Below are 21958 nucleotides of genomic sequence, written 5' to 3'. Positions count from 1 at the left end.
TCTCTCATGGTTCAAAGGATACATAGCTAGGTCAGCTTGGAGCTCTGGCAAAACCCTTCTGTTTGAAGGAGAATAAACAAGTAACCATCTTCCTGTCAGGGCAGAGGCAAGAGGCAAAATGGGGCTCTGGGTCCCCTAAAGAAGGGGAGGAGGGAGCCTTGAGAAAATTGTGTCCTTTGAGAACAGCCTTCCACATCCCCCTTTCTGTGGTTAATTGCAAAGTATTGATTGAAACCATTTCATACCACTTCTAAAAATTCTCACTCAACAAATACTTTTTGAAAACCTTCTATTTTTCAGACATTGGTGCAGATGTTTGGGAAATATCTGTGGACAAAAGGAAGATTTCTACCCTGATGGGCATTAAATTCTCTCTGGCATAAACAGACACTAAACAATAAACCTAAGAGGTTAAACATCATATGGCACAGTAGAGGGGATGTGGACAACGCAGAAAAGTAAAAGATCAGGAAAGGAGGGCAGCAGGTGGGCAGGGGTGGATTGAAGAGTTAAGTAAGACAACCAGGGCCTGTCTCCCTGAGAAAGTGGGATCCCAACAAACCCTAGAAGGGATGGAGAGTTGGGCAGGTTGGTGCTGGGGAATGAGTAACCCAGGCTGAGGGAATGGTTGGTGCTAAGGCCCTGTGGAGGGTTTGAGAATCGGAAAGGAAGCCAATGAGACTAGAGCAGAGTGAATGAGAAGGGGAAGAAAGAGATGGGGTCAAAGACCGAGCAGGTCTTGCAGGTGCACTGTCTCATAGATGAGTTGAGATTAGCTCTCTATCATCAACGATGTAGTCTTTAGCCACATATCCTGATTACTGCATTGCAGTGTTTAAAATACTGTACAAATCCCGTGTGATTCGAGGAGATGATTGGCAAACAGAATTAGGTAGAATCCTTGGGTTAAATACGGACTGACTTTTTCTCAACTGAAACTATCTAACAGCCACTTCTATACAGAGCAGAGCAGAGTGATAATTCCCAGCCTTTGTGCCAGTAGGTCTGGGTTTGTGATCCCAGTGTCACTACTTTCAAGCTGTGTGAGCTGGGGCAGGATGATTCTCCTTTCTGAGCCCGTTTCCTTGGTTCCAAAGTGGGGATATGGTAATTGCTATACTGTCATGGTACAGTACATGGTACATGATAGTACCTATCATGGGCTTAATTGTACCCCCCCCAACCAAATTCGTATATTGAAGTCACAGCCCCCAATACCTCAGAATGGGACCCTATTAGGAGTTAGGGCCTTTACAAATAATAAAGTGAGGTCATGAGTGTAGGCCCTATTCCAGTAAGACTGCTGTATTTGTATGAAGTAGACATTGGGAGGCAGACATGCACAGAGGAAAAACCAGGTGGGGACACAGGGAGAAGGTGGCCATCTGCAAACCAAGGACACAGGCCTCAGATGAAACCATCCCACCAACACCTTGATCTTGGACTTCTAGCTTCCAGAATTGCAAGAAAGCAAATTTCTAATGTTTAAACCCCCTCATCTGTGGTATTTTGTCATGGCGGCCCCAGCAAACTTACACTGTACCCCAAGGGTACTGTTATAAGGTGTACTTTTTGGTAACCAGAGTCTAAAGGCTGTGCTTTCTAAGTTTGTTTCATTCTTTCCCTGCAGATGTGCATTCCCCCACCAGCAGCGACGCTACCAGGAATAGACATTCTCAGGCACAATTACCAGAATTTAAATATTTTTCCATTACAGAAAATATTTTTTCATTCAATAAGCAAAATTGTTATTTAAGCTCCATCTTTACATCCCTGTTGATTTTGCTGTATGCAAACACCTGAAAGTAAAATAGAAATATAGTTAAAGATGAAACCTTGTAGGAAAGTACACAAGGGAAGTCTCTCCCTCCAAGCTTCTGCTCCCCACTGTGTGCTCGAAGGTGAGCACCGATGACAGTTTACTTATGTATCCTCCCAGGAAGTATTTTATTCATTTATTAGAAAGTATGGGTGGCTCAGTTGGTTAAGTGTCTGCCTTCAGCTCAGGTCACGATCCCAGAGTCCTTGGATCAAGTCCTGCATTGAGCTTCTTTTTCAGCAGGGATCTTGCTTCTCCCTCTGCCTGTTCTGCCTGTTCTGCCTGCAGCTTTCCCTGATTCTGCTCGCTCTGTGACAAATGAAGAAATAAAATCTTAAAAAAATAAATAAAAATAAAAAACTTCTACAAAAGATACAAACCCTCTGGAGGGTACTACTCTCCTTCCCCATTTAATATCTTTCACATTTTTTCCTATCAGCGATACAGATCAACTGTCTTCTGTCTCCTGGTCTGCATAATATAGCTCACATAACTCTAAGTTCAAAGGTCAGATGGTTCTGGGGAGGAAGGGGCCAAAAGTAGTCTTTCCACGTGGCCATCAGAGACCTGGCTGCTGTGCCGTCTGCAGTGTCATCTCCACCCGGGACTGGCTACAAGATGCTTGCCCGTGGATGTTGGGAATACATGTTTTTATATCTACATTCATAGGGCAAGGGGAGGAGAGACAGCGAAAGAAGCCACTCCTTGTGGACCATAGCTTCTTGTAGGCAGGCTGAGCTACTACTGAGACTGATAACTGTTGCCAGGAAAACACTTTGCATAGATTGGCCTAGCCAAGTAGGATCATCCTCTAGTGGGAGAGGGGTTGGAGGCCTGACCGAGTCCGGGTTCCCGGGTGGTCAGGGTGTGGACGGTAGGCTGGGGATCAGCAGTGTCTACAGGGTAGGAATGGTCTCATTTGCACAGAACTGCATGCAAGCATGTTCAGGTGTGTACAGGTAAAGGAAAATGTAGAGAAGGTTGTTCATCCAAACTGGCTAATAGTTTTTTCAACTCTTCACAATGTATACATTTACATTGTACCAAAATAAAAGTCATTTTAAAAGACCTGCCATAAAACAACCATTCCATAAGTCATGGCTTGCAATAGAAATAGAATAATTGTCTTTTTTCAAAGGCGTGCAGAGTTTTATGGTGATCCTCACAATAAACTTTTTTAAAGAAGATTTCTATTTATTTGGGAGAGAGAGAATGCATGCACAAGCTGAGGGAGTGGCAGACAGAGGGAGAAGCAGGTCCCTGCTGAGCAAGGAGCTGGACGCGGGACTTGATCCCAGGCCTCTGGGATCATGACCCAAGCCAAAGGCAGATGCTTAACTGACTGAGTCACCCAGGCGTCTCTCACAATAAGCATTATAAGAATTATTTCAGACATCCTGTAGACATGGGTCACTGAGTACAAGCTGGTGTGAATTCTGCTTTGCCATTTCATCTGCTTCCCATATGTCTGCCTGTTCAAGAAGTGAGGATTCAAAGATGAAAGTTTCCTGCCCTCTCCACCAGGTGCTTGTCCTAGTGGGGTGGGACAGCATATACAAATAGAAGAACTGAGGCACCATGTGGTTGTTTTCATGAAGAGCATGGGACCACAGAGAGGAAGTGATCCATTGGCTGGAGGTGGAGGAAGGGCTTTGCAGGGGATGTGATATTAGAACTGTGTGGGATTAATCAGAGGAGGTGGGCTTTAGAAAACCCAGTGCTTGGCATGCCCATGAAAGGACTGGAGCCACGTGGTGTTCTCACAGCAGGCCAGCCTCATGGCTAGAACTCAACTCTGGCATTGAAAGACAGGCTGGTGTCCTGTATTCATTTTCTATTGCTGTGTAACAAATTGCCAGAAATTTAGGACTTTAGAGCAACATCTTTTTATTATCTCATAGTCTGTAGGTCCAAAGTCCAGCAAAGCATGGCTGAACTCTATGCCCTGAGTCTCATGTGGCTGAAATAAAGGTGTGGGCAGGGCTGTGTTGCTTTCTGGAGGCGGGGGGCTGGGGCTGGGGTCACAGAATTTGCTTCCAGCTTCATTCAGATTGTTGGTGGAATCCAGTTCCTTGCAGTTTTCCCTCTGTCTTCAAGGCAGCAGCATCCTGGCCAGGCACATCGAGCCCAGCCTGGGCTTCCAGTCTGCTTTTCTCTGATGCTTTTAAGGGCTCTTGTGATTACATTGGGCCAACCGAGATAATCCAGGAAATTTCTGATCAACTGATGAGTGACCTGAATTACATGCTTTAAATCTCTTTTGAGGAGTAAAATAACAGATTCATAGTCCTAGGGGGTAGATGGGCAATCTTCTGGTGGGTGGGGGGCAGGGGAAGAAGTGGGGCAGGGTTCCGCTTGCTACAGTTCCTGAGTTGGACCTTGGAACACTTAAGAGGATACCATGCTTCCTGCTGGGTGACCAGGGCCAGTCCCAGCCCTGCCAGGCCTCCTCTTTCTCTGAGAAGGGTCAATGAAGTTGGTTGGTACTGGGCCCAGGGCCCCTTGCCCTGCTGGCCAAGGTTCATCTAAGAATTGCCCTCAAGAATTTTCTATGTATTCTTATAATAAGTTCAGGATCAACTTTTTAAAAAAATCAGGAACAGTCTCATGAAAATCTGTATTTTTGCTTTCTCTGGAAAAGGCATCAGTTCTGGCAACACTGAGTTCTCCGCCGAGCTGGAACTGGGGGCACCCTGGGGGAAGAAAGGAAGGGCTGCGCCCCCTCCCCAAAAGTATCTGCCTTAGGAGACCCCACTGAGTTCACACCCCCACCCCCACCCCCGGGGTCTCTACTAGGACGGGGAAGGAACCAGCATTTACTGGGATCTCGCCAGTGGCAGTCACTGAATATATATAAACGAATGTAATTCTCAAAACAACTATTTTACGGTGCTTCCACGGCACAAGGTTGGGGCCTTATGCCAGGGTGGCCTCCTACCCACGCCGCCCCCAGCCGGAGCTAGTCCCCCGCCTCCCCTCGGAGGCCCGCCTCCGCCCCCGCCGGCTGGGCGTCCCCGCCCCTGGCTCCAGAGCGCGGCCGGGAGGCCGGGCAGGGAAGCGGCCAGAGCCTGGAAGCCCGCCGCGCCCGCCGCCGCCGGTCCTCCACCCTCGGGGCCGCCGCGGGCCGTCCCCGCCGTGGTCACGTGAAGGGCCGAGCGGAGCGCGCTCAGCCCGGGCCTCCGGGGGCCCGAGGACAGAGTCCGCCGCGGCGGCCCCTACGCTCCCGCATCCCGACCCGCTGCGCCGCCGCCGCGGAGATGCCCGGGGCCGGCCGAGCCGCGGGTGTGCGCCGCCTGCGCCCGCAGCCCTCGGAGGAGCCGCCCGCGCTGGAGGTAAGGGTGCGACCGCGCTCGCAGGACGTCCCGAGGGCTGGCGGCGCGCGCCGACGGCAGAGTCTCGGGTCCGGAGCTTTCCCTCCCGGCGCGGCCACCCTGCGGAGCTCCCGGGTTGAGAGCGACCCCGCGCGAAGCCAGCGCTGGTTGCTGGGAGTAAGGGCCCCGTGGAGGCAGACGGGCGAGGAGCACCCCCCCGCCCTGGGGCTGACTCCGTCCTCTGGGCCGCGGGAGCCGTGGCCCTGGAGCTGCTCCGCTGGGAAGCGCACGGGGGTTGGAGCTCCCGGGATCCGCGCCCCGGGCCGCAGCCCTGCATGCTGGAGTCGGTGGGGGTCTGCAAAGTCCGCGCCCGCGCCGCCTCAGCGGGTCGGAGCCGCCTCCCCGTGGACGGGGGCCGCGCTACAACCCGCGGCCGGGCTCTATGTTGGGGGTCCGGTGCCAGTTTAGCGCGCCCCTGCGAGGTCTAGGGTGCCCATGCTCGCCGCTTTGTGCCCAATGGCGGCAGGAAAACCTCCGAGGGTCCCACTGCAGGGAAACGCCCGGGAAGTCTGCGGGATGTGGGTCAGGGAGTGCTGATGCAGCCCCGGCTCTTCTCATCCCCGCGGGACGAAGCAGATGGGCTCAGCTCTGCTTTTCATTGGAAGACGTGGAGCTTCCAAGCAGTCGTTCCTGGGCTGTTTCCTTTCTCTGGATGAGAACTCAGAGTGCAGAGAGAAGCAGAACTCCAGTTGTTGGAGTTCCTGCTCTGACCCAGAAAATCCTAACTCTGAGTGACAAGATGAGGAGGGCCCGATACCTGGTGCATTCTCCCGTTTCCCGCTCCGTAAGGTGGGGATGCTAAGTCACACCCACCGCAGAGGAGTCGGAAGACCTTGTCAGTCAGACCCCGAGCACAGTGCTTGGCCCACGGTAATGACAGCCAGGTTTCAGGCGTCTCTGGGAACATTCACGTGTGCCGCCTTTCCTTCTGGTCCCGCAAGTGTGTGGGAGGCAAAGGGTCTTTTAGTTCCTTCTCCCCCTCCTCCTTGAGCTGGCCTCTTCAGCTCTGGGCTGTTCTGGCATCGCCCCTGCCTCTTCTCAGTGGGCTCCTGTGGCCCATTTAAGGCAGCCCACTAGGCAGGCTCTCTTGTGTAGAGTTGAAAATCCCTGCCTGGTGCATTGGCCTCCCTCTTCAGCCCGCTGGTCTCTTAGAGAGGCCTGGCCACTTCCAACAGGTGAATTTGACCATGTCTCCCTAAGGTAGACGAAGCAGGTAAAGGAGAAAGAGGAGAAGGATTCTTGGTCCCTTGCTGTGACCCAACCCAGGCGGTGTTCCTCTCCTTCTGCACTATGATGGGCCTGTGACCCCTGGAGAGCATCTTTTTAGATGGAGATTGTCCATGCCCTCCCTCTGTGTACTTAATATTTGTTTGTCTAAATAAGAGAAGACTGTAAACACATACACACACACACACACACACACACACCCCCCTAATCCTTTGAGACCTCAAGAAATGCAGGGAGAGCTGAAACAGCCCAGAGTCCTGCCAGAGTCCGGGGTGAGGCTTTTGGCTTAATTCACGCCTGCAGGAATCACATACTTGTGTCTCAGTATCTTTCAAAGCCCCGGGGAGCAGGCATGAAAGGCGAGGAGTCTGGTACCAGCTGGTAATTCTAGCAGAGCCCCTCATTTTCTGAGATAACAGCGATGACTGAGTCATTAAGCCAAGCAAGGCTCTGACCTAAGATGCTTGGTAGCTACCATGAAATGGTTAGTTTTGGGGCACTTAATAAAAAACTGCTAGTCATCGAAAATGCATTTCTACCCTCTCCGTTCAAGTGTTTTTTGTTTGTTTGTTTGTTTGTTTGTTTTTTTAAAAGATCCTTTTTCTGCCTGGTGTTTCTTTTGGCAGATGCTAAGGTGGCAATCCACTCCTTTGGTACTTCTACCAACACTTTCAGCTTTGAAATTGAAATAATCCAATGTCAGTGATTCTGAGCCTTACTGTGGGTTAGAATTACCTGGGGAGTCTTTAGAAATGTGTCTAGGTTCAGACCCTACTGCAGAGATTCTGATTTAATTGGTCTGAGTGTGACCTGGATAACAGTAACTTTAAAGGTACCAAGTATGGAAAGTACAGCCAAGGCTCAGAGCCCACATCCTGGCCGCTGTTACTTTGTGATCTATGTGATCGCCTCCTGGTATTTTGTATGCTTCTCTTTGAATCTTCTTATTCTTAAAACTTTTCATTCGAGTCTTCGATTGCCCTGGCTTCAGGCTCTCCGTCTCCTGGTTTTCCCTTATATAGTGATTTGCAGAGAATTTTTTATTTTTTGCAGGAGGAAAATGGGAGGAACCAAGAAGGCCTGGGAGAGGATGAGTTACATCAGGTGGCCACAAGCTGGACTGGCTACAGGGGCCAGGGAGGAACATAAAACCAGGGGCCTAGGTGGGAATGACTCAGCTGGAGGAGTAGAGTGGGGCTTGTGGTGATGTGGAGGGAATGTCTTTTGTCAGAAGAAGACCATGGTTATCCACTTCCAGTTGGCTTTGGCTCCAGGGGCTATCACAGACTGCAGAAATGGCCACAGACTCTTCCCATCTTGCATACAACCCGGTTTGCAATGAGCCTTTGCAACTACTTCTAGCAGGAGATGGAGTCAATTTCTCCAGCCCTTGAGACCATTGACCGTGAAACTTACTTTAGCCAATGGGACAGTAGCAGAGGTGACACAAGCGGAGATAGGAAAAATACTCGCATTGGTGGTTGCTCTCCTCATGCTCCTGGGAACCCTTTGACCACCAGCATGTAGAAGAGCCCTGTCTAGCTTGCTGCTCCATGCACATGGCCAAGACACGTGAGCATGGCTGTCCTGGGCCACCTCTTCCAGATGACCATACGGATTAGCTGTGTTGGTCTAGATCAGAAGGGCTGCCTGGCCGGCCCACAGAATTTGAAAAAATAGTGAGTGTTTATTCAGGTGACCTGAGTATCAGGGTGGGTAGCAAAAGCATATTGAAATAGAGCCCAACATTGCCAGATGTTATGACCTTTCAAAGAGAAACCAGAAGTTCGAATTTTTGTGTAAGCTCCAGTTTTTAAAAAAATGTGAATTAGTAGCCAGCATCCATAAAGCAATCTCTGGGCCAAACAAAACACATCTTTAGGCTGCCCTTGGCCTGCAGGTTGTTGGTCTTTCTGCACTGAGGGACAGGAGGTGTTTATACTAACAGCTAACTGCCACCTCTTCTCTCACGGTCTCACCATGGCTGCCATGGCCTAGCTTACCCTCAACAGCTCGCTGTTTCTTCATGGGAAATGCCCACAATATACTTTATAACCCCAGCTTCTCTTGGCAGTCTTTCTGTTTGGAGAAGGAAGCTGCTGGCATTGTCAGTCTTCATGGAGGAGATGAGATTTGAGATGGCCCCTCATGAAGGAAAGTTCTAGAAAGGGTACTCCTGGTCTTAGGTGTGGAAGGGGGCCAGTAGTGGGACAGTGGACAATGCGCCCACTAATTTCAGCCAGAGAAGAGGGCTATTGCAGGGGAATGAGGGAAACAAAGTTGGAGAGCGGGGAGATCGTGGAGCCCCTAAATGCGAAGTGTGACATTTGATTCTTCTAGAGAAGTCACTAGAAGCTTTTGAATGGGGGTTGCACGGGAAAGCAGTGACCATTTCTATTCTGGGCATCATTGTGCCCATAACTTATGGGAGCAAAGAAGGGAGGCAGAGAGAGACAGATAGAAAGTTTAGTGCTTGTAGTAGCAGATGGGAAAACTGAGATGAGAGAGAATTTTCCTTAAGATTTACGGTAACTTCCTTTTATCTTAGGTTGTTGTTAGGTTAATTTTCTTATATAGCTAAATGAGACATATCAGCATTTTTAAAAAGCACTTCTATCAACAGCTTTGTCAAGGTTCTTGTCTGACTTAAAGGTATCTGGAAATTCTAATCGTTTATTCCTACACCGTGGGGCTTAGGGAAGGAACTTCCTTGTTTTCCCCTGAAAGCTTCTGGAAATGATCATTCCCTACTCTCCTGCACTTTCTCTGCCCTCTCTCCCTAAGGGATTCTAAGTTATCCACCTTTCCAGAGAATGAAGGCTTGCAGGGTTGAGAGGCCTGGAGGAGAGAATACAAAAGTCTTAAATACATTTCAGATCTTGGGGAGAGGGAGAGGGATGTCACAGCTAGAAGAAGAGGACAAAAAGAAAATCCAGAAAAGTTCAATTATTGCCCTAGTGCCATGAGGATACAAAATGCACAAGAAGCAGTAGTAAAGGGGTCATATTTAGGCCAGTGATTTTCCATCTTGCTTGCATGTTGGAATCCTGTGGGAGCTTTACAGATTTGTCCCGAGTCTCATCTCCTTGAGACTCTGATGCACTTGGTCTGGGCAACAGGATCTTTACCAGCAAAGCTTGGAAGGTGGTGGGAGGTGCTGTGGGGGTTCAGAACTGCTGTCCTGGCAGACACTGGTGCCTCCCTGAGGTCGGGGCTGCTGTTGTGGGGTGCAAAGCCATCCATAAACTGTGTCTGGGGGAACATTGCTCTTTGGTCTTTGCTTGTTTTCATGGTAGATAGGGGCAGTGGTTCGCATGTAAACTTGAAAGTGTGCGGTTTTGAAAGAGCATGTCTGACACAAGCCACATTCTTGGGTTGCATGAAAATGATTTGTTATATGGAAAGATCCAGATGGCCTTAGTACTAGTGAGAACGGTCACTGCAGTAGTTTGACTGCGGAGAGTACTTCTTCCCAAGCAAAGATGGGCAAGAGCCTTAGAAGTTCCACAGAAACAGGATGGAGAGAAGGAAGACAAGTAGGCACAGAAGACCGAGCAGCTGGGATTTTAAAGAGAGAGAGACAGATGTCAAAAGTGGACTAGGTAGGAATGGGAAAGCTTAGAAACAATGTCAAAGTAAATTGGCTGTTGTGAAAGTGTCAGCATATTTCAGCGTAACAGGCATGAGTTCAGGTGGCAAGGGGGGTTTGGAAGAGGTTCCCTGGTGCTTATATTATTCAGTGTGGGGGGCCTGGTTAGTGGTTGAGGGAGGTAACTCCCAGGGCTTGGCTGGCTGAGGATTGCCGCTGAGCATTTTTTCTGTTCTCTACCTGGAGGGCATGTGGATGGTACATCTCAAATCTGTGCTTGTCAAATTGCTCGTTTATGGACAAACCTTTTCACTGGGACTGGGAGAATGGTAGTAGCATCATCTTTTAAAGTGGCTTTAAGAGATTTTGACCTGAAAATAAATAAATAAATACATACATATATACATACATACATATATATATATATATATATGATTTTTATTTATTTATTTGACAGAGAGAGAGAGAGATCACAGGTAGGCAGATAGGCAGTCAGAGAGAGAGAGAAAGAAGCAGGCTCCCCGCTGAGCAGAGAACCCAATGCGGGGCTCAGTCCCAGGACCCTGAGATCATGACCTGAGCTGAAGGCAGAGGCTTAATCCACTGAGCCCCGACCTGACTATATTTTTTAAGGGCCTTCATATTATAATTTGTTGCTGTTCCACTACAGTCTTTAGGGTGCTTAAGGGAACTTTCTTAAGATTAGTGTGCATTCACTTAAAAAATAAACTCTTGTTGATGCTTGCCATTTTCTATCTCAAACAGATTTCTAAGTATATCCTGGGGAACCCTGGTGTTCCTCGGTGTTTGAGATGTTCAGTGGAAAAATAATTGGTATTAATAGATTGCCTACTAAAATATTTTTTAAATATGTAAAAGGAAAATGTGTGATGAAGTGTCTAACACATTTTTATGGTGCTTCTTAGTTTTTAAAGATTTTATTTATTTATTTATTTATTTACTTGTTTATTATTTAGATCATAAGCAGGGGGAGGGGCAGAGGGAGAGAGAGAACCTCAAGCAGACTCTGCACGGAGCGTGGAGCCCAACATGGGGCTGCATCCCATGATCCTGAGATCATGACCTGAAGCTGAAATCAAGAGTCAGACGCTGAACGGGCTGAGCCACCCAGGTGCTCCCAGTTCTCAGTTTTTAATAACCTGCCTTTAAGAATTGCTGTACCAGCCCTGAGAAGGCCCGTGACTCGAGAGGTAACAGGTTCTTAGCGCTGTGATTTCATCTTTGAGGTTGTTGTTCGACATCTATTTTTATTTTTTTTATTTTTTATTTATTTTTTTTTAATGGAAACATTCATCTTTTGGGGGCAATTTTTAACAGCTTTATTTAGCCATAATTGATAAAAACTAAACTATACTTATTCTAAGTGTGCAGTTTGGTGAGTCTTGGTAGATGAATACACTCGTGATGTTAATGCCACAGTCGAGGTAATGAGCATATCTGTCACCCCTGCAGGTTTCCTTGTGCCCGTTTGCCATCCATCCCTTTCCCCTTCCCCTCCTCCCCATTCCCAGGCCTCTGATCTTATCTCTGCCCCTGTAGAGTAGCTTGCATATTCTAGACTTTTATATACTCATATAGTAGGTACTCTTTCGGCAGAACAGGAGTTAGTTTTTTTCACTCTGCAAAACTATTTTGAGATTCATCCATTTTGTTGTGTTTATCAGTAATTTATTCCTTTTTATTGCTGAGTTGTCTTTCATGGTAGAGATATATCACATTATGTTTATCCATACACCTATTGTGGACATGTTGGTTGTTTCTGGTGTTCAATTGTTGAGCTGCTAAGTATGACTTTGGAATGGTGTTCTAACATAACCCTCATTCTCGGGGTGGATGTAAAGTCTCTGTGTAGACATATGCTTTCTTTCTCTTTGGTAAATAACTAGGGTAAATGGCCAAGAAACTACCAAACTGTTTTCTGAAAGAAATGCACGGTTTTCCATTCCTACCAACAATGTGTGAGAGTTCTTGTTGCCTTACGTCCTTGCCAACATTTGGCATAGTCAGTCATTAGTTGTAGCCATTGTAGTCAATATGAAATGGTATCTCACTGGAGCTTAAATAATGTATTTCCGAAAGAAAGAAAGAAAGAAAGAAAGAGAAAAAGAAAAAGAAAAATATGTATTTCCCTAATGACTAATGATGTTGAGTATCTTCTTATGTTCTTATTTGCCATGCATACATATATCTTCTGGAGTGAAATATCTATTTTTTTAAAAAGATTTTATCTATTTATTTGACAGAGAGAGGGATCACAAGTAGGCAGAGTGGCAGGCGGCGGGGCGGGGGGGCGGGGAGCAGGCTCCCTGCGAAGCTGAGAGCCCGAGTCGGGGCTCGATCCCAGGACCCTGAGACCATGACCTGAGCTGAAGGCAGAGGCTTTAACCCACTAAGCCATCCAGGCTCCCCAAGTAGTGAAATATCTATTAAAAGACTTACCTTGGGGGCGCAGGATCGAGCCCCGCGTCAGGCTTTCTGCTCAGCAGGAAGCCTGCTTCTCCCTCTCTCTCTGCCTACTTGTGATCTCTGTCAAATAAACAAGTAAAATATTTTAAAAAAAGACTTACCTTAGTAACTAATGTTTGTGTTTCTTTAATGCAATATAACTTATTTTTTTGAGTGTTGCAATATGAAATAAACTGAGGGAACACAGTTCTGCTGTGTCTACAGATACATACTTTTGTATATTTGTATAAAGTTTGGAATATTTTGACCTCTTTGAATACTAGATCCATTTCCAAAATGGGCTTGAATGACCAATGTAGATTTCCATTCAATTTCCAGCAGGAAGATGTCCTGTTTTGAGGAGGTAATCCTGGCAATTGGACAGATAATCAGGTTGTTTTCCTTGTCAAGTACATAGGAAGGTCTAAATAGCTAGTCTCTACATATGTGTGCTTTATCTCGTTTATACAGAATCAGAAGTGAGAGTCATCGCAAATGGGGCTCAGCTGTACTGGCCATGAAGAGATGTAAAGTCAAATCTCAAGATGCCACTTTGGCTGATTGGATATTATCAATCATTTTAAATTATATGAATGTTGTTGAGAAGCAGGAAAACATGATGCTTATGTACTGTTTAGAGGCATATCAAAGGCGTAACTTTTGGGGAAACAATTTGGTATTATCTATCAAAACAAAAAAACCCAAACACCTTTCATTCACAAGTTCAACTCTGTGCTACAAAAACATTCATATGGCACAAAGCAATGCATGTGTATCCGTATGTAATATATATATATGTTAAAATTCAATGTAATTATGTTCAAACTAGAAAACAACGGGAGATACTACCTAAAGGAACAATCATTTATTAAAAAGAATGGGATAAGTATATATTTATTTTTCATGAAAAAAATGTCCAGAATATGTGGGAAAAGGAAACTTTGTATCAGATGAAAACCATTTTGTTACTTTAAAATTATATATATGTATAGAGTGGGGTCATACCTTAAGAAGGAGTTAGCTTCAAAAGTCATCCAGAAAGGCATTGATTTATGTGCCAAAATTACCCTTGAAAAACACTCTAACCACCCATCAAGTATCCTAAATATAATTTTGTGTTTATATATTTGTATGTGTATGTTAGTGTATATATATATGTTAGTATAAATATGCCATTGGAGGACATGTATATATACGATTTAGTGCTTTTTTGTTCTCATTCCCTCCTCTGAGAGCCTATATTTGAATTCAAGAAAGTCCAGCATTCTGTCTCAGTCCCACTGCAGGATTCCCGGTGTCCAGCAACGTATCTGGAGGTGTACAACCAGTCCTATAATGTTGATTACTCCTGGCGAGAGTGGAAAGGGCGGGCTGGGTTTCTTTTTGTACTTATTATGAAAAAGAGAAGTGTCCTTTCCTCTTCTGACCGGTGTTCTCTCCCTACTTTCTCCCAAGGAGGACCAGGACCTCCTCCTGGCAGCTGCCTATGTTTCTGATGCCCAGTACAACAGAAATGTTCCCTTTGAAACATCTCCTCGGGCCATCAGGTAATGAAAGTGTTAAACTGTCACAGAGACTAAACTGTCCTCTAGTGCCTAACAGTCTTCAAGTTAAACCCAAACTGAAGACATTGTCTCCACAAACATTTTGAAAAGTCTCTAGGATATGGCACATAGATTTGGATAAAATCCTAAAAGCCAATGCTTTTTTTTTTTTTTTTTTTTTTTTTTTTTTTTTTTTTTAGAGTTATAAGAACATGGTGTCTCACACATAGGAAAGCATTCAATCAGCGCATTAGGGACGGATACACGAGTAAATGAGAACATCCAGAACAGGAGAGAGGGCATCCAAAGTAAACACATTATCACCTTTTCCTCTTAGGCACGGTTTGTCCTCTTAGAGTCAACTCAGTGAAAAGCCTTGTTCTTTTTCTTTCTGTTGCCTTGTGATGTAATCCATATGTTTGTTCTTTTCATAAGAATCCCGCCTTTTCTTTCTCACCCCGTAAACGTTGAACTAAGACCAAGGATTTGGCTCAAAATAAGGAAAAAACATTTCTTATCATCAGGGCTCAGTGCCAGTGCCTCCCAAAGCAATGAACGCCTCATTCCTGGAAGCTTCAAGCAGGTTGCGGCCAGGGGACGGGGGTGCTGTCCCCCGCCCATAGGAAGAGAACTGTGTGACTGTGAGATCCCTCTGAGTCGATCATGTTTTCAAGATGGGACGATGCACATTTAAACTGGTTAGGCTACCATGCCACATCATATAGGTCACTTTAACTGAGGGTTTACTCTGTACTAGTCACTGTTTAAAGTCCTCTAAAAGTATTCTCTTATTATTGTCGTAATCACCACGAGGAAGGTTTAATCATAGCTGGAGACTGTTAAGAGACTGTCCTTTGAGATATGATAATATGTTGATTTTTTTTTCTGTTAGTATTTTGTAATGTGTGCCTTATTCACTACTGTCCCTTGCTCCTCAGAATTGAAAGGAAATGTGGCCAGAGCCATACTCTGTATTTTACCTACCATGTCTTCTAGTGGGAAGTTTGATTTCTGCTTGACTTCTGCTCCTTGTTTGCAAACACCTTTTTCTTTTTGTCTTCAGACTTTACTACTTTTATAACCACTGGACAATGCAAGTAGCCATCTACTTCTTTATTTGTGTAGACCTTTCCCTCGCCCTGTTTGAAGAGCCCGCGCTGTTTCCACTGCCTTTCTTGGTAAGGATTAAGAACAAAATGGCTTTGTCATTGATGAGGTGGTCCCCGTTCCTCCCCACCCCCAATTTCAATACACATGATTTTATTTTTATTGCTGGGGACTGAAAGAATTCTGTTTATTCAATGAGCTGTTGCTTCCTTCATAGTCATTTTCAGTGGAGTAGAAGCTTTATTGTCTTCTGTGTACCCAGGGCTAAACTGGATAGACAAATGATATTTTCAGAGCATATCTATTAAATGGCAAGCAGACAATGTCATAATATGGTAGAATATGCAACTTATACTTGCCACATTTCCAGCTTTCTTAAGTCCTAGATCACTAGCGTATTTATTGGTGCCTGGTAGCGGGTCACACAGGATTTTGAGTAATACAACCAATGAACCAGCTATTCCAGATCAGTGCCAGTAAGTAACTGATCATCTGTTCATGTTAATTCTCAGCTTGGTGCAGCTCCTGCCTCCTAGAGTAGTTGTAGCAGAAACTGGATAACTTGCAAGGCCCAGAGTATGTACTGTCTGGTCCTTTAACAGACAAGGGTCATCGACCCTAGCCTAAAAAACAGGCTTCTATTGCCTCCCATGATTCTGTGGGTAATGGGGCCCAACTGGGCAGTTTTCTGTTCTGGGGTCATGAGCTGTGGAGATTGATATCTGGAGGCTCTGTCGATCTCTGGGAGCTGGCAGGAGCTGCTGGCCATCACCTGGGAGCTTGCCTGGCTGGAGCTGTGGACCAGAGGGCCCTGTTGTCTTTTACCCAGCTGCTACGTGGGGCTCTAGGCTTCTCCCAGTTGGGGCAGGGGAGGTCCAGGAAGGAGCGCCCTCCTGTACGGGCACCATCAGGCTTCTACTTGCATAACACTTGCTGCTGTCCTGTTGGCCAAGGACCAGCAGGTGCTGAGTCAGCAGGGGAGGATACCGCCAAGAGCTAAAGACTGGAATCACAGTTCCTCGGGGGCCGCCAGCGTGGTGGTGTAACAGACTTCCATACGAGGAGATGCCACAATTAATGGAGTCTCTGGACAGAAAACTTGTGGCCCAGGGACTATCAGAACAAACATAAAGTGAGCTGAATGAAACAGAGCTGTGCATTCACAGGTCCAGACAGTCAGGCCCTCTCTAGCAAGGCCCACTTTGGACACCATGAGCCTTCCCTGGGGTCATCTTCTCAGTCCCTTGCCTCCCTGCCCGAGTCCTCCCCCTTGCAGGTGTTAGTGGCCATGGGAGCTTTGGGTTGGCTGCCTGGGTTCACAGCGCTCCTTCAGCCAGCATTTGTACCTCCAGTCTCTAGAACCCAGTGTGCCAGTGTGTCATGCTGGGGCTTTGGCCCAAGGACAGCATTACGGAGCACATCTTATTTTGAGCTGGGGTGTCCTGGAATCGCCCCAGGCCCTTTGGTACTCCTGGTCTTGACAGTGAATCTCTAGAGCCCTTCAAGAGTGAGCAGGCTGAGGGCAAGAACGTTTGCAAGGAGCTGGAGTCTGTGTCCGTGCCCAGGACCCATGGCGTGGGGGGAGGAAGACTGTGTCACCTTGCTGCTTTTAGGGCCCAGAGCCAGCCCTTCCCATCCCTTAGGGAATCCATTCCTCCAGCCGGCACCCCAGACCTTTCTGTCTTCCTACCCTAACCTGGCCAGGTTGCCCTTTCCCCACCTCTTCCTGCTCAGCCACCCTCCTCTGCCCATGATGCAGACTGAGTGTCCCTGAGGCCAGGTGCCTCAGGGCAGTCACAGGGAAGCCTGGGCTGTGGTCCCAGGCTGCCAATTAGCTGCCGGTAGGGACTTCGGAGCTGGGGTCCTTTACCTACAGAGGAGACCGTCAGGACGTGGCACTGGGCTCAGTGGCCTCCATTCTTTCCTCCAACCAACCCCACACAGGTAGAGAGGGCAGCAGTGGCAGAGATGGCTAAGGAATGACCCACATTCAAAACATGTCTTTGGGCAGTTACTCTACTATTAGAGAAACTGGACGTCTAAGTGCCCAATCTAAATATGAATGTGAGAATTAGAGAGCCCAGAACATTCCTGTGTCTATCATCCCTGACCTCCCCTTTTCTGGGGAAATGCCTTCTGGGTCCCCTGCCCGCTGATTCAGCCCCTCCCAGGAAGCCCTGCCTGTTGGGTCATGGGATTCATGGCTCGAGGACAGATTTCCTTGTAGGAAGAAGATATCATCCCCACCAGCAAAGATTTTGGTTGCAACTGGCAAAGAAATTAAGGGACATCACTAATTCTCAGAGGGTGGCATCAAGGGAGCTTGGGGAGTGGGGCGGATACAAGAGGGCGAATGCTGAATTTCCAAGTGGTGGGGTTTAGGGGGCTATGTTTAGTCTCTGTTTTCTGTGTGCAGGCTACCTCAATAGCAGAAGTACTCTGCCTGACTGCGTTCTTCGCGAGACTTGTACATTTTGCGAAAGTCACCCCTCAGATGGTTTTCTGGAAGGATACGAAAAACATCTGCATCATGGTAACCATAGCGGTGAGTGCTTATGATCGTGCCCTGAGGAGTTTGTGGTCAAAGGCAGAAACTATGAAGCAAACAGACCTGGTTAAAGCAACAGTGACAGCCTTTGGCACAGCAAACCCCGTTTGCACGAGACAAATGCGAACCCCAACTAAAGAACAGAAAAGGCAAAATATGACGGTGAGAGTGCTGTATTTTAGCATAGTGAGAGCACTTCCAAATTAAAAGGGGGGGGGGGGGACAGAAACTCCAGTACTGCCAAAAATAGGCGAAGGCATCTCACAGAAGAAAAATAATGGTAGCTAAGAAAAAAGCATGTCATTTCTGTAATAAAAAATATATATATTAAAACAATAAAATATCATGTGTTCGCCTATGAAACAGTGTTACCAAGATTGAGAGGAAAAAGAACATTCTACCCCACTGACAGGACAAATAAGCTGTCTTTCTGGAAGGCTATGTGGCATTTCCTTTCAAAACCCTGGAGTTCCATTCCTGGGAATTTATCTTTAGGAAAGAAGGATGTGTTCAAAGATTTTAGCCCTAAGATTGGTCATGGGTGAACTGTTCATAATACTGAAACATTGGAAACAACTGGATTTCCTGACAGTAGATACATGTTATATAAAATGTGGCCCCTCCACTCAGCCACTTGAAATAGTGTTAAAGCAGTGTTTGTGTCTATTACCAAGGGGAGGTGCTAATCATTCATTAAGTCAAAAGAACAAGTTACAATAGAGCTGGAGCTCATCTTTGTTAAAAAGAAAAAAGAAAGAATGTGTATGACATTCACAGAGAGATCGGGAGGGTATATGCTAAGCGGTTATGCCCAGAGAGGCCCCTTCAGTGATTAGATAAAAGTACTTCATAGTCAGCAGAAGAGCAAAACAGAGGTTCTGATTAACCTGTGGCTCAGTTTGCACACCTCCAAGCCAGAACTTCCACAAGCACTGGTAGGTAGGGGTCCCCATACTGTAGCTGATATGGGTTTCCCCTCCGAGTTTCTTTTGCGGCCAACTGCTCGCTAGCAGTTTGTATGTCTGTGTGTTAACACAAACATGATGAGACGAAACCCTCTTTGCCCCACCACTCCTCTAGCTGTTTGTTTGTGGGTGGTGCCATAAGTCCCAACACCCAGTTCCTAGTCCTCTTAGTCAAGATTCTCTCTTCTTGCATCTGGCTTCCCCAGAGTCCCTCAGGAAGCCTCTTGACCTGTTTCCATTCTCCCTGCTTGGACTATTGCAGTAGTGTCTAATGTGACCATGCTCTGTCTCTTTGTTGCATGCCATTCTGTTCCCACAACATGGTCCAGGCCCTGGCCGCCTCTTTCAGGAGCTGCCACAGTCACCTCAACCTCAGATCCCCACCCGATACATGCATTTTAGATGCTGCCGCTGGATTAATTCCCTGGAAGTGCATCTCCCATCACTTCCTTCCCTTGCTCCAAGATGTCTGTGAGCTCCACAGACTACCCCGTGCCCTCAGTCCTGCAAACATGTTTCACGGGGCCCTCTTCACTCCGGCTGGCCCGAGTTTTCTGCTGCCCCACAAACCTACCACTACCTCCTCCTCAACCTGTGATGGCTCGTTTGCCTGGAATGCCCAGGTCTCTTCTTGCCTTGCTCGAAACATTTGTTGTGATTTCCCTTGACCCATTTGCTGAACCCTCAGAATATGGAGACTCTCTCTCTGTACTTCTCTTATTTTTAGAAATATTTCTAAATCCGGGAGGGGTCCTTAGGTTCCACACTGTCACTTCCTATGTGTGCCCTCTAGCAGGGTGACCCTGACAGTTTTGTCCCTTGTCTCTCACAGCTGACCTTGATCGATTTGATTATCTATGGTTCCCTGGAAGCTGTTAATATCCACAGTGTTCGATGGTCAAGGGCCTTACGGCCAGTCTTCCTAATTAACTTCCCTGAAAGTCGTCAGGTAAGGATATTCCTTAGGATAACGCAAGGGCTTCATTTTTGTTTTTGCAGAAAATGAGCTGATTTTCTTGTAAATGAAATTAAATTTTGTCCTTACAGATCCGAAGAACTTTCAGAAGCATCCGGAACACTCTGCCCGACATTCTCTACGTCTTCCTCTTATTCATGTTCAGTGTGCTCATATTCTCCCTTATGGCCTTGAAGCTTTTTGGGGATCGGTGAGCACACTGTTCCGGAAACTTCTGTCTGTGAATTCTCCTCTGTTTGGGTTCAGCCCGTTGGTGGCAGATTCTGTCACCAGGTGCCATCTTCCTTGTTCAGACACTCCAGGGGTGGAGTATATAAAAAACCACAGATTTATTTATGTGTGTGAGTTTCTCACTTTGTGTTTTTGGTTCCTTTTTAGGGGTCTTCGAACAGTGGAAGGCTTGCCCTACTTCACAAATATCCTGGAGATAGCATTTGAACTCTACGTGCTGGTCACTACTGCCAACAGTCCCGATGTCATGTACGTTCATCTTGACTCACGTTCCCGGGCACCTGTTACCATGATGGAATTCACTTTGTTAAAGGCGGCTGTCTCCTGATACCAGCAGGGCTGAGACAGGAGAAATAGTGATTGTCTATTTATTCATGTTCATCGTAAAAATTTTTGAAGAATGTAAAATGTTTGCACTGATGATAGCCTACCCTCTCTCTATTTAAAACTAAATTGAAGTGATTTTTTTTTTTTTAACTGAAAGCAACAGAAGACATCTCTTGAGATACCAGTCTTAACTATTGGAGCCTGCTTTCTATTCTGGGACTTTTTTGAGTCTTGAATCTAAACACTAAGTCGTGTTTATAAAGGAATCATGGCTTGTTCTCCTAAACATCGATGTGCTTTTCTGGTTAAATGAAACAGGAAAGAAATGTAAAGATTAGTAGTTGGTGCCTTCCCCCTCACAATGCCAATTTTCCACACATGTGGAGTTTTCTTAGGAAGAAAACATCCTGTGGTGGTTTCCCCACCCCCCTAATGTCCTTTGTATTATAGATTAACCTTGTTTGTGGAAGTAAAATTGTTAAACAGTGCTACGCTGAGTAGACATCTCTTGGGGGCCGGGGCATGGACGGGGCTCTAACTGGAAATGTCAATCCCACCTCAGGCCATACTGCGTCGGGGCAGGAGAAGGCTTTCTGTCATCTAGTTCTGCGTGTGCTCATGACATTGACTTGCTCTGGGTTGTTGCTCACTCTTGGGTCTGGCTCAGACACTTGTGGCGAGGCGCAGTTTTGGCCCTCCGTGAGTCCTCTTGGATCTTTCCCTCAGAACCTGGGCGGCCGGCCGTGCCCCCCTCCCCCACTCCCTGTATGAAATGTATGAAATCCAATTTCCATTAAAGGTGGAGTGAGCACACATCCTGATTTATGCCTCTCGCCCTGGTGCCATTGTTAAGGGTTCCCTTTTTTTCTCATGTCCTAGAGTGGCTAGAAAATTACCTGGCCTGCCAGCAAGGCATCCTGGTGTCCCTGAAGAGCCTAAATATAAGCCTAAGCCACACTTTGATTCCTTCCTTGGTTCTGGGCAAGTCAGTTGCCTTTTTAGGCTTCGATTTTCTCATTGTGAAGGGAAGGAATGGGCTTGGGGGATCTCCCAAGTCCTAGTTGCCGCCTCCTTAAGCCACTAAGAAATCAAGAAGGCAAGCTTGGAGCCAGCTTTTTAGCGTTAGGGGGACGATGGCTCTGCAGTCTCATGGCACAGCACTACGCCATCTGGGGGACAGTGAGAGAGGGAGAAGGACTTGCTGCACCATGTGTATGTGGATAGTGCCCGAGGCTGGCCTTTTGTGCGCTGGGGGCCAAAGCTATGAAAAACCATGCCACGTGATTCTTTCCTTCTAGGATGCCTGCCTATAACTTCAATTGGTGGTATTCGCTGTACTTCATAACCTACATCATCATCAATACCTACATCTTCATGTCCGTCTTTCTGGCTGTGGTCTACAACAATTATAGGAAGCACTTGAAGGTACCGTGCATGAGCAGAAGGGGTTTGTGGCAGGGGGCTGGGCATCTGGGCTAGATCCACTGGCGAACATATTTACTTTGTACTTGAAAGTGTCCTTTTTCTTTTTGCTCCAGCCAATCTGAAGACTTCTGTGGTGTCTTGCTCTGTTCTGCTAGGTGGGGCGGTTCCTTAGCGGTCTTTGCCATGGCTCTGACAGTGCGTCAGACAGTGCAGCAGCCCTTGCTTTGCTTCTTGCTCTTAAGGCATGAAGTTGTCTCATGGCTCCTTGAAATGTTTTGTGTAAGAATGAGAGCTGGGAATATTCCCCAAGCCCCCAACTCCTTTTCTGCTCTCCGACAGAAGCAGAAACTTCTTCAAGCCAAT

At 46.8% G+C, this 21958-nt stretch overlaps 1 protein-coding gene across 1 annotated transcript in view; it reads left to right on the top strand.

Moving 5' to 3' along the window:
* Positions 1-4871: 4871 nt before the first annotated feature.
* Positions 4872-21958, top strand: part of LOC116595934 (two pore calcium channel protein 1-like) — a 33465-nt gene continuing 16378 nt past the window's right edge. Inside the window, exons 1-8 of the mRNA XM_032352795.1 lie at positions 4872-5151; positions 13928-14019; positions 15080-15194; positions 17540-17668; positions 19469-19585; positions 19684-19802; positions 19991-20092; positions 21469-21595. Coding sequence (XP_032208686.1) covers positions 5077-5151; positions 13928-14019; positions 15080-15194; positions 17540-17668; positions 19469-19585; positions 19684-19802; positions 19991-20092; positions 21469-21595 — 876 coding nt within the window. The 5' untranslated portion in view covers positions 4872-5076. The remainder of the gene's footprint in view (positions 5152-13927; positions 14020-15079; positions 15195-17539; positions 17669-19468; positions 19586-19683; positions 19803-19990; positions 20093-21468; positions 21596-21958) is intronic.

Source organism: Mustela erminea, chromosome 7 (genome assembly GCF_009829155.1).
Source record: "Mustela erminea isolate mMusErm1 chromosome 7, mMusErm1.Pri, whole genome shotgun sequence".
Classification (NCBI taxonomy): Eukaryota; Metazoa; Chordata; class Mammalia; order Carnivora; family Mustelidae; genus Mustela; species Mustela erminea.
Note: the sequence above shows the minus strand (reverse complement) of the source record. Positions and strands in the feature narration are given on the sequence as shown.